Source organism: Habropoda laboriosa, unplaced genomic scaffold, assembly GCF_001263275.1.
Source record: "Habropoda laboriosa isolate 0110345459 unplaced genomic scaffold, ASM126327v1 scaffold28, whole genome shotgun sequence".
Lineage (NCBI taxonomy): Eukaryota > Metazoa > Arthropoda > Insecta > Hymenoptera > Apidae > Habropoda > Habropoda laboriosa.
Genome location: NW_017100174.1, coordinates 1,589,118 through 1,601,877, shown reverse-complemented (window position 1 = coordinate 1,601,877; position 12,760 = coordinate 1,589,118). Strand labels below are relative to the sequence as shown.

General features: G+C 36.0%; 1 protein-coding gene across 1 annotated transcript; it reads left to right on the top strand.

Annotated features, from left to right (window-relative positions):
- The first annotated feature begins 279 nt into the window (after positions 1-279).
- LOC108578749 (unconventional myosin-IXa-like) lies at positions 280-10,958 on the top strand. The gene is made up of 14 exons (XM_017942135.1): positions 280-491; positions 564-865; positions 984-1,601; positions 1,684-1,982; positions 2,046-2,305; positions 2,385-2,692; positions 2,776-3,113; positions 3,206-3,266; positions 4,224-4,550; positions 6,111-7,034; positions 7,122-7,202; positions 7,275-9,496; positions 9,575-10,534; positions 10,861-10,958. The coding sequence occupies exons 2-14, from the start codon at positions 573-575 to the stop codon at positions 10,956-10,958; spliced, it is 6,789 nt and encodes a 2,262-aa protein (XP_017797624.1). The 5' UTR covers positions 280-491; positions 564-572.
- Positions 10,959-12,760: the final 1,802 nt, after the last annotated feature.

Sequence of the window (12,760 nt, the reverse complement as noted above, 5' to 3'; positions counted from 1 at the left end):
AAAAAAAGAAAGATATATTAATCTATGATTACAATACTCTGTGGTATTTTGTCCTATTGATCAAATTAAATAATGAATTTAAATGAAAGCTTCAAGGAAAATTTGGAAGTTCTTTACTGTTTCTGTATACTATGTACTGAGATGGAAAAAAAGTAATATTGACAAATTTTTATTTTGTTGAAACAATTCATAAGATTTGACGTGATATACATATATATATATATATAAATAAGGTCTTTTAGTTTATGAATATTGGGTAATTTTGAGTGCATTTGACAAACTTAAATTAATGTAAACAATACCTGTAAATAAATCACAAAAATCAGTGAGACTGTAATAGTGAACATTTTTAAACAAAATGTATAAAAGTTATTTTAAACGTTTGCATCAGTGGCTGTACATAATTGAAAAGCAGAAAGAAGAAGGAACAATACATTTGAAATTTTGCCTGGATGATAGAGGACAAGTTTGTTAACCCTATACAAAACAAGGTAAGAATTGTAATATGTATAAGGTATATATGAAATTAGTGAAAAATCTATATATGAATATTAATTTTATAGGGTTAAAAAATGGACTGCAGTGGCTCGGGGGTAGTGCAAGTATTTGTGGGTGAATGGAGCCCAGAATATGAAGCACTTTCAATTAAAGCTACAAAACACACTTCATCAGCTGAGATAGTGGAATGTATTATAGAGAGACTTAGTTTAGCTGATGCATCTGTTTCTAATGATTATGAGTTAGCAGAAGTAGTAGGGAACTCTGTTGGGCAAGAATGTAAAGAAAGAAGACTTGGACCATCTGAGTGCCCTGTAGCACTTATGTTGTTATGGCCAAAAAATGCAGCTCAACAAGAATACTACAGGTAAATAAAAAAAAATTGGTTAAATTATTGTAAATAGGGAAAAGATGAATTGTGTATGAAATTACAAACTATTGGCATTAAAAGAAGAATCATTAATGGAATTATATTTTATCTTTAGGTTTTACTTGCGCAAAAAACAACCAGATTATTTGTGGTCAGATAGTAGATTTCCCATGGATCCACAGCTCCTCAAAGATTACTTTGATAGATTCCTGTATCAACCACGAGACAAGGAATATCCAGATCTATGTCAGCTTCCAGATCTTAATGAACAAACTCTATTGGACAACCTTCGGGCTAGGTTTTTAACTGGAAACATATATACCTATGTTGGCAGCATACTAATTGCATTAAATCCATTCAAATTTTATCCTATTTACAATCCAAAATATGTAAAACTCTATCAAAATAGAAGATTGGGGCCTGATATACCTCCACACATATTTGCCATAGCTGATGCAGCTTATCACTGCATGCTTAAAGAAAAGAGAAATCAGTGTATTGTTATTAGCGGTGAGAGTGGCTCGGGGAAAACGGAATCAACAAATTTTCTATTGCATCATTTGACAGCACTTAGTCAAAAAGGTTCTCATGGTAGTGGTGTAGAGCAGACAATTCTCAGTGCTGGTCCAGTATTAGAAGCATTTGGAAATGCAAAAACTGCACACAATAACAATAGTAGTCGTTTTGGCAAATTTATTCAAGTGAATTATAAGGAAAATGGCATGGTGCATGGGTAAGCTTTTTATATACAAAATGTAGGGAATATCATACCTCTTTGTGATAATAATTGATGATTGCACTAAAATTATCTCCAGGGCTGTTGTACAAAAGTATCTTTTGGAAAAATCAAGAATAGTTTCTCAAGGAAGAAATGAAAGAAATTATCATGTATTTTATTATCTTTTGGCTGGGGCAAGTGAACAAGAAAAGCAACTCCTGCATTTAGAAAGTTGTGATCGTTATAATTACTTAAATAAAAGTGGTTGTTATGGACTTGAAAACGTCGATGAACGACATGAATTTTCAAGACTGAAACAATCTATGGAAATGGTTGGCTTTACACCAGAAAAGCAAAGACGATTGTTTGCAGTTCTTTCAGCTGTTCTTTTACTCGGTGATTAGAAGCTTATGTCAATGGCATTTTGTAAAACAAACTAACTATATCTCGTTATTTTAGGTAACGTTGAGTTTCAGCCTAGAAAATCGTATCATCATCATGATGAAGCTGTAGGAGTTAAAAATCCTGAAGTAGTTGCATTGATATCTGAACTCCTTAGAGTAAAGCAGGAAACTCTTTTGGCTGCTCTTACTGCCAAACGTGCAAGGGCTTCTGGAGAAACATTAGTTATTAACTATAAGCTTCCAGAAGCAATTGCGGCGAGAGATGCTATGGCCAAATGCCTATATGGAGCTTTATTTGATTGGATTGTACTTCAGGTAAGATATTACGTTTTTAAGTTTGTAATTTATGTTATACAGTTAAGTTGAGATAAAATAATATCTTTTTCCTTTTTAGGTGAATCATGCTTTACTTTCCAAGAAAGATACCCTTAGAGATCATCAGGGCAATAGTATAGGTGTACTAGATATTTTTGGTTTTGAAGATTTCAAAACATGTAATAGTTTTGAACAGTTGTGTATAAATTATGCAAACGAACAACTACAACACTATTTCAACCAACATGTTTTTCAATACGAACAACGAGAGTACAGAAAACAGGGGATTAGGTGGACAGATATAGGATACAGTGATAATTCAGGCTGTTTAAATTTAATAGAAGGGAAACCGAGTGGTCTTCTTTGCCTCTTAGATGATCAGTGCAAGTTAGTATTGTGTGACAATTTTACTTTTTAAGCAAAGCAATCAATACATTACGTTTCATTGAATTAAAAAATTTGCGTAATAGCTTTCCGGGTGCAACGAACGAGACACTGCTACAAAAATTCAATTCAGTACATAAAGACAATCAATTTTATGAGGCACCACAACGACGTGAAGCAGCCTTTGTTGTACGCCACTATGCAGGGGCTGTTAAATACCAAGCTTCTAATATGCGAGAAAAGAACCTGGATTTAATGCGACCCGATGGTGTTGTTGGTGTATTGAAAAATTCTTCCCTTGCTTTTGTTCGGGAATTAGTGGGTGCAGATCCGGTTGCTGTATTTAGGTGGGCGATACTTCGAGCTTTTTTTCGCGCTCATTTTGCTTTCCAAGAAGCAGGCCGAGCACATAGACACGGTCGAGGTATAGCATTACTTTTTATTACAGCTATGTGAATCTTTTAAATTTACATTTAAATCTCTCATAATAATGTCGCATAAAACTCTTCTTTTTAGCTGATGGTACAAAAACGTCTATACAGAACAGGTATAGGACACCGAACGAGAATTTGATAAGGTATACATTATTTTTCTATTTAATTTTACATTATTTTTATTCTCATAAAGGGTGACTCAAAAATATTTAAGTGCTTGTATACTCATGATATAAAGCGACATTTATTAGTTAAATAATAATGATCGTGATAAACAAATGGCAATGTTATTGCGCTTGTTTTTGAATATGTTTTATCTGCATATTATCTCACCCTACAAAGTATAAATCTACGTTGTGCGTTAATAATATTTGCATCAAGCTGAAGAAGTTCCTATGTGTTTATAATTAAAGCAAACGTTAATTATATTTACATTGGCCACATGTCTTTTGTCCCTGTAGCCATCTTGTGACGTTGTCGACCGTCAATCTAACTATTAACCGAATCGCGTAAGTGGTCTTTTGATCCACTGTATGTGTCATTTTGGCAAACGTTACAGTTTTTAAGCTAAGATGTCTTATGGATTTACAATGTTTATCTTACCTCTATCTTTGTATCAAGAATATATTAAACTTAGCATTTAAATTTCAGTGGATTTGCAGCAGCATAAAAAATTATAAGTTATAAACAGTTTGTAAATCCATATAACTTTTTTCAGTCTTGTGTGTTAAAAATATATTGTTTAGAATTATATGTATGCACTTTTTGTATTAAGTGTGATTAGAGTGCAATCTTCATAACTTTCGCCATACAGTTACATCCTGTCATTTAAGAATATATTACTTTACTTGCTATTACTCTTAAGCATGATTAACAATGCAACAATAATTTTTTTAATTTATACAAATCATACCAATCATTGAAGTTCATATTGTTACATTAGAGTTACTCATGAAACAAATTCTTAATGAAATCATTTTCTTCCGAAAAATATCATCGACAAACTTAAACGCGTAAACTAAATATTTATATTGAACAGTATAATTACTATTTAGTTACATGAATATATTTGAAAAACTAAGCATGAGAGACTTTTTCAGTTCGCACAAACATAATCGTCCACCAAGCTATCAGAAGCAGCGCAGTGTCTGTATACCATCAACTATACCCACTACCACATTATCTTCTATACAACTCGAAAACAACGACAATGTAAACAACAACCGATTGTCGTGGCCACAATTTCGAAACATTAATCAAACGCAACACCCGTCAAATGTAACCACGATGAAGGGTTACTTAATAAGGGGCAGGGAAGACCAGCCTCATAGTAATAATAAACTCAGGCGAGATACTCATACTCCGCTAGAGAGGGTGCTTCCAAAAGACGAAGCAAACGTCATGGAACGCGCTAATCAAATAGTCATGTATGTAAACAGCACCTATTTAATATTCCATAACATTGTAATTTAAGCTACAAAAACTCACTGCTCTACAATAAAGGTAGTGTGTGCTCTATAGTAATTCTGGGTGGAGGATTTCCTTTCATAGGTAATAGCATTTCAATAGGATATTGGTCTTCCCATGCAGTCATACACAGCTTTCTACGAATATTCGTTCTTTTATGAAGTTTTCACATCTCTTTTAGAGGTCATCAAAATCGTTTTCTTTGATGTACCATAATATTCACGATCATTATCCCTTACCGTCTACTAGTCTTCACGTTTTAATGATTTATTTGATCATAACTTTAGCTATAATTAATGCATGTTGATTTCACAATAGTAATTTTCTCACTTTTTGGATTAAGATAGTATATAAATTAGCCCATTTAATTCATAGAACAAGATCAATTAAGGAATATTTTGAGATCAATAATACTATTTAGAACTGTATATTTAGTTCTAGTTCAGTGTATGTATACAGTCAAGAATGGGTTGATTTATATAATGCTGCTGAATGCAGCAAATAAACTCAATTCAAAAAATCCTATGTCATTAAACTCCTCATCTTATAAACACATCCTTTCTTGCTAGCAATTAATTGCAGTTAATTGCACGGTATAATTTTTTTATGAAGTTAACAAGTTACAAACCTTGCACCAAATTGTAAATTTATTTATTAATGAGAACATTAACTCACAAAGTTAGTAGCTCATAAAGAATGCAAATTGCTTGTCATTAATATTAATAGTTCACGTTAATCACGCATCTATCTAGTGCAATAATCAAATTGTATTTTTTTTTACATTATTGAAAACTTCTATATTCGCAAATAACTATTTTTGTATATAACTAATCTTAATATAACATGCTTTTTTATATTCGCTATATCACAATCTAGTCAAATAAATTCTAATATTCTGCTAAATGTTTGCTACTTATATTTCATAGTACGTTTGTAATGATTAATTGTTACTCCTTGCAATGCCATACATGTCATTATAAGAATTATATTCGCGGTGAAGTATGTGAAGCGTGACTCGAACATTTTCAAAGATATTGTCAATATTCCAATGTGCTATTAAGCAAATTTGACTTGCAGATTGTTTGAAGGAAAATTTGTTTTCTTTAGTTGTATTTTTGTACGTGAAAGTGCTAAGAATACATCTAAATTATAAACTTTTCTGAAATGGAATTATATAATTTCCAATATGTTTCAATGTATCTTATATTGAAACAAAGTTAAAAATTAAAGAAGAAACCTAAGCCGAAATATTTATCCCCTGTCACTGTTCAACTTTGCCTATTAACATTTTTCAATATTATAAATGTTTTTTGAGGATGTTCAGTTATCATATTTTACATGACTCACCCTATATTATCCTTTTCCTGTTTTTCTATTGTATGTACACATAATAGTAGTATTAGAATAATATCTCATATTGATTGATAAAAATCATTTTTAGTAAGAAATTACAAAAATAGGAAAAGGAATTCTCCAGTTATTTTTCAACACTAATACAGTGAAATTTGCCGCTTTTACAGGAAAAATAAATCATTTCGACCAAGAGAACGAGGTAAGAAGGGTTTAAAAAATCTTCAAACTGTAAAAACACTTGCTGGAAGAACACAGAGTTATGGTACAGGACCTGGAAAAGCAAGAAAACAACCCATGACAGTATCTGCACAGTTTCAGCAAAGTCTGCATAGTCTTATGGATACTTTAAATCAAGCAAATCCTTTCTTCATTAGATGCATTAAAAGCAATGCTAATAAAGTACCGAATGAGTTTGACGAGGAAACAGTGCAACGGCAATTAAGATACACAGGAATGTTAGAAACGGTCAGAATAAGGCAGGCTGGATTTAACGTTCGATTAACATACGAAGAATTTATTCAGTTGTATAGAATGTTGTTACCTAAGGGTTTGTTAAGTTCCCAGTCAGATGTTAGAGATTTTTTGTTGACGCTAAATCTAAATAGAGACAATTACCAGCTTGGAACAACTAAAGTGTTCCTTAGAGAGTCAGAAAAAATTAAACTAGACATTGAATTACACCAACAAATCATTACAAGTATTACAACTATACAAAAATGGTTCCGTGCATGCTTGGAGAGAAGGAAATTCCTCCGATTGAGAAACGCAGTTGTGCAGATACAGTCATTTTGGAGGATGGTTATTGCCCAAAGATTTGCACATTCTTTACGTGCTAGAATCGAGGCTGCCGTTCATATCCAGTCTGCTTGGAGAGCATATAAACATCATAGTTGGTATAAGAAACTGAAGTCATGCGTAATTACCTTTCAAGCTCACGTTCGAGGTAATATCGCAAGAAAGGCTTTTGCAGAACTAAAGAAGCGAAAGAAATTGCCTATCGATAAAATCGGAGAATATAAAGAAATTCAAGATCAAAGAGATCTTGTTTATGATAACAGCAAGGTGTTCTCTAGGCTTAGAGATAGTGAGGAGTAAGTATTAACAAAAGTAATTAAACTTGTAATATAATTCGTAATAATTTATAAATATTACAATTAACATTTCTATTTAATGCAAAGGTCACTCACAGAAGATCATGGATTGTTGGAATTTAACACGGTTCGGAAGCCAGAGCCTCAAAATCGTCTTACATCGGCGAGGTGCATAAACGTTTACTTCTTACATTGTAAGTGTTAATTGTATAATTGTATTAATGTGTATCTTAATTGTAGAGCGGATAATGTGCTTCGAGACAATATGATTGACACAAGTATGTCATATTCCAAGCGTAAAGTTACACCAAATACAAGAATATTGCACGAACCTAGCACTATTCTGAGGAATACGGAGTCTTTCCCCTCCGACGATTTTAATGAGCGTAAAAGCAGTTTGGAAAGTTTGACCAGTTTAAGGAGCTATGAATCTCAAGTAAGCGTTAACAGCTCTGAATCTCAAGAAAATTCCTGTTGTAAACCAGTACCGAGCACTAGAACGAAACGCGGTGGCGATCAATCTCCTGTTGTCACAGTACATACAAACTTAGGAAATGTTTCAAGCCGATTGTCCTCTGTTAGTAGACGAGCGGATAGCTCGTCGACGGGATACAGTGATGGAGAGACTGATACAGAAATCCCTAGTACCGTGCAAAGTGCTCCACCTGTTTTTAACGCTGCGCCACCATTCCCAAGTCCACGAGAAATTAAATATCACCAATCGAACGTAAACTTAACGCATAGCCCAAATTCAGATGTCTGGCGTCGTAGACCAGATTTTTCGTCCATTAATTATAGCGATTATTTAATGTCTGGCCCTCAAAAATCTACGTTGACTCGTTCTCCAAATGTTACACAATTTAAACATGTAGCGGATAACTTGTTCGAACAAGTTCAACAAGACAAACCGAATGAAGCATCGAATTATAATGTGAAGTTGGATAGTGAACGGTTTGTTCACGTAGAGAGTTCATCGGGTAGAGAACAACGTCGACTCAGCGACAATAGCGTACCGACTGAACGAATAGAAAGCATTCCAGCTTCACCTATTAGACGCGATCAGACATACGGTCATAATAAAGAAATTAAAGATTTTAGTTATTTAAGAAGACAAAACTCGGAGGGAGATACATCTATGAAATTAGATGTTGTGAACGATGAGAATGTTTTGAAATGTCCCTTGACGAAAGGAACTTCACCTAAAGAGAAGAATACGAGACCAAAGGAAAAATGCGAACCTGACGTACCTGTCAGAAGTGCGAGAAGAAACCGGCCCACTCGAGAAGTACAATGTCGATCCATGGGCGAGAGTGTATCGGAAAGCAATAGCGGAGAAGCAAAAAGTCTATTCTTAGGCACGATTAAAGAGAGTGATCTACACAAATCGACAAATGTGCGGTCTCGAAAGGACGGTTCGCACGAAACAACCGCGAGATCGGTGACAGACTGGCCTGTGAACAAAAGCGAATCTGCATCGAAAGGGCAACAATCTGGCAAACGTATGAGATCGAATGCTATAACAACGCTCGAATTGAGGAGAAGAAATTCGGATCCAGCCACTAAAATATCAGGACTGAGCGATGATAAATCTGGAGCCGACACGAGTCCTAATGACTTGAAACTCGCGCCAGGACTCTTAGAATGGAAAGGTAATCATTTCACGTTTGCCGGTCATCGTTTCAGAAAAGTAGCGAGGTTTGCCAAAGACGATGTATGCGTTTGTTGCCACGAAAAGATGGATGCATTCGTTACTCAGGGGTACAAGTGTAACGATTGTAAACAGTTGTATCATGTTAAGTGTATTCAGAATGGCGGAGTACATAAAATGCCGTGCATACGGAAAAACAGGAAACCACCGCGAACACCGTATGACGCAACGAAACAAACAGTAGCATCGAAGTTCAGCTTAACCGGCACATCTGCTTTCTCTGATAGTACCGATAAAATCATATCCGACGCGAAGGAATTAGCTCTGATGCAAGATTTCATTACAAAGAAGATATACAAGATGGAAGGGCAAGAGGAGGGTAGAAAGCCTAGCGAAGTTGATCGCGTGTTTAAGCAAGCTTTGCGTAAATTTAAGGACGATCTTGTGATCACTTACAGCGTTGCTATTCAGCAAGGTGTCGAAGGCAATATCAAGTACACTGACCTAATAGCGAATTTCTTACATGTGATGGAAACAGTTTGTAAACAAGAAAATACCAGTGAAGATTTTCCTGTGACGATGGGAGTGAATGCGTTCAGAGGATTCATGAACGAATTTATGACGCTAGTCAAAACCGAAGCACCGGAGAAACAGAGTAAAAGCAAACGTAAAAAGGATAAGAAACGAAAACAAGAAGAGCCAATACAACACGGTAATCACATGTTGCAGTTAACTATTCTAAACATACCTACAGCCTGTGAAGTGTGTACCTACTTCTTTTTATGGCCTCTCGAGCGAGGACTTGTCTGTCAGAGTAAGTATTCTCCTTCCGAATATCCTAATCTATTTCAATAATTCTCGTTAATTCGTATTTTCTAACTTAATATTTCAGACTGTAAGTTAACGTGCCACAGAAAGTGCTACATGAAAGCATCGGCAGAGTGCGGGAAAGAGGCATCGATGCACGAAACGAACTCGCGTAAGGTGTTTGGTGTACCGTTGTACAAATTAGACTGTGGTGACGGCAAAGTACCGGTAGTGGTGGATCGGTTAATCACAACCATAGAGATGCTGAAGGAGTTAAAGTTAAAAATGGACGAAGGTGATCTAGAGAGAGTGGACTTTGAGAATTACCAAGTACACGTGCTTGCAGCAGTATTGAAGAGTTTCTTTCGGGATATGCCCGAGCCTCTTCTCACGTTTGAATATTACGACGATTTTCTCTATGCTGCTAATTTGACGGATCCACGGGATCGGATCAGCACGCTTTTCGCCATACTGAAAAAGCTACCGAAGCCGAACTTCGATCTGATGGAACGACTGATCGTTCATTTGGCAAGAGTGGCGCTTCACGAAGACGACAATCGAATGTCACCGTCAGCCCTAGCGATAGTCTTCGCGCCATGTATACTGAGAACGAGCAGGACGCAACCTGCGCAAGATTCGTTGCAAGATGTTGGCAGGCAAACTTGTTGCATCGAAACGATCGTCCAAGAAAAATTGAGGGTCGTACGCGCAACTTTAGCCGATATAAACACACTCGAATCCGCTTGCCATACGGCGAACAATCGTTTATCCAATTTACGATACTCGAAAATCTTCAGTCCAGAGGAGTTAAACGCAGCAACCCCAAGCGCAACCGTAAGAGGCGGCAACACGGATCGAGAGAGAGACCGAGGTGACGAGGAAGAAGCGCTCCTCGTCAACCACATACAGGAAATCCAAAAGGAAAAGGCCCTACTTACTTCAACTCTCCCCAGCCTAACGAGAGCTTCTTCAGACGACGACCTACTTCTACCTGCCACGGACCTGGATGATGGGTCTCTCGATGATCATCTTCCATCCTCTGCCGGTAAATTATTATGCTTTCATTAATCTCAGCATAACGTGGAGAGTAGAAATAACGTAATGTTGGGGGAAAAAGCAATCTAGGTCAGTGCTGACCGTGGGTGGGAACCCCTTATGGACGGTCTGCCCTTTCTCTGTGTTCTATTGATAGGTGCAGAAAAATCGTCGAATTTTTTGTGAATAGTAGTCTCATTTATTTATGCACGTCTTTTACAAATAATACAATATTAATCATACGAAGGCAGCACTGATTCAAATTGTTCACAGATTCCCTTTTTCTTTTAAATTGATCCAATTTGTAATATTTTCTGCTTCCTGTATTGTCAACAGACGGACTCGTGAGGAAGAAACCTATCCAGAGGCAAAGTTCCGCGGACAATTCATTTCCTACGATCATCAGTGTCGATGAGGACATGGTAATGGTATGACCATCGACGGTGAACGTTTCCACGAAGAACGATGATCGTTAAATATAGCAACATGACACGCGCTGTGAAGCGTCGACTGACGGCAGCGAATCGACGAGTCTTACTTCTGGTCTCATCGGCAAGCCGCTAGTAACTTAAATAAGTAGTAAACACGATATTAGGTAGGTCTAGTAATTTGTTCCATGCGAAGTTAAGCAGATAATCCGATCACGTATCATATATATATATATATTTTTTTTTTTCACTCTGTCGCAAAGCTTTCAGAGGTTTCTAAAGAATAATTAACAAAGGAAATACGCGACATACAGCTTTCATGTGAAATGTACTAAATATTCATTTTATAAATCTATTTTTCTCCTGGGATGCATTCCTCTTATCGAAGACTGTTAATCAGGCTAGATGTTTTAAAGAAAGCTCCATCGAAACAGCGTATATATTTACATTTCGCCCGGTATTCTACGGTAGAATATCTCTTCGTTTTTTTCTTTTCCGATATGTCACGTTTCATTTTTCTGTACGATCGACGTGTGAAGCATGGAAGAAGTATACGTACGTATGGATTATGGTTATTTTGTAAAGAAAAGAAACGAAAAGTAAGGCGAAGATTGTCCGTTATTGTTACGAATGTTTAGTCGCATTTAAATTCTCGTTCTACCCCCATGTTTTTTATCGGTTCGTTCGAAAACGATCCTTCCTTGTTCTTCACTCTTTTTACAGATTTTATAGACTGTTGCGTGAACCAACACGATAGTAACTCTCTCGTTTTCTTCTTAACGGAATCTCAAGTTTGTATACTGTTTTCTTTGACAATCGCATGTTTAGAGACGCGAAAACGAATTTTGTTGTAGAAGGATGATAAGGAGAGAAAAAAAAAAAAAAAGAACGATGAAACGAGTGTCGATGACTTGAAGGTTATGGGAAAAATAAGGTTAGCGAGGCACCTCGTCAGGTTTCGTTTTTTTTTTCTTTTACCAGACATTTCGTTGACCTTTTTTTCTTTTTATATAGAGTACTCGCGTGCGAGCGTGTACGCACGCGCGCGATGCAATAGGTAGTTATCAGATCTGACTGGTTCAAGCAGGGGAATCGAATCACGTTGAATGAGGAAAAGAGGAAACCAAATTGTAGCTTGTACATATATTATTAGGTCATCCGAGAAGTTCGTGCCTACTTTTATTACCGACAGGTAGGTTAACACTTTGACTTTACCTTTCGTTGCTATGAAAAAACTTTTTCCTACTTTTCGCCAAAAAAGATTATACCACGAGTGGTAAAACTTTCTACGTTTTTTATTAAAATATTTTTTCATCTTGTTTTGCAGGTAGTTGATGTTATCGCATTTTTTTTATCTACCAAAATGTACCAGAATTCCCTCGGTATATACGTATATGTATTCTTACAAACACACAATGGAATGCAACGCACATACAAACATATAACAGGGGCACAAACTTCTCGAATTACCTGATATATACGATATTGAGTATCTCGTAATAATCTGTTATTATTGTTAACTTTACGAGAGTCGTTACCAAGATTATATTTCTACTGTCGATATTTGTCGTGTAAAGGCATTTTACACGCGCCTATATTTTGTCGATAATACATAAACACACACACAGGGCCTGCCAATTTTTTTCCTTCGTATCAGTTTTTTTACTTAGGGTAACTTCCTTTCATGCAGAGAGACTTCTTTATATACATAAACGCGTCCAAGCGGACACGTATTATACATATATATAAATATACATAGTAAACATACAGATACACATACACACACACACACACACACATAGTGAGAG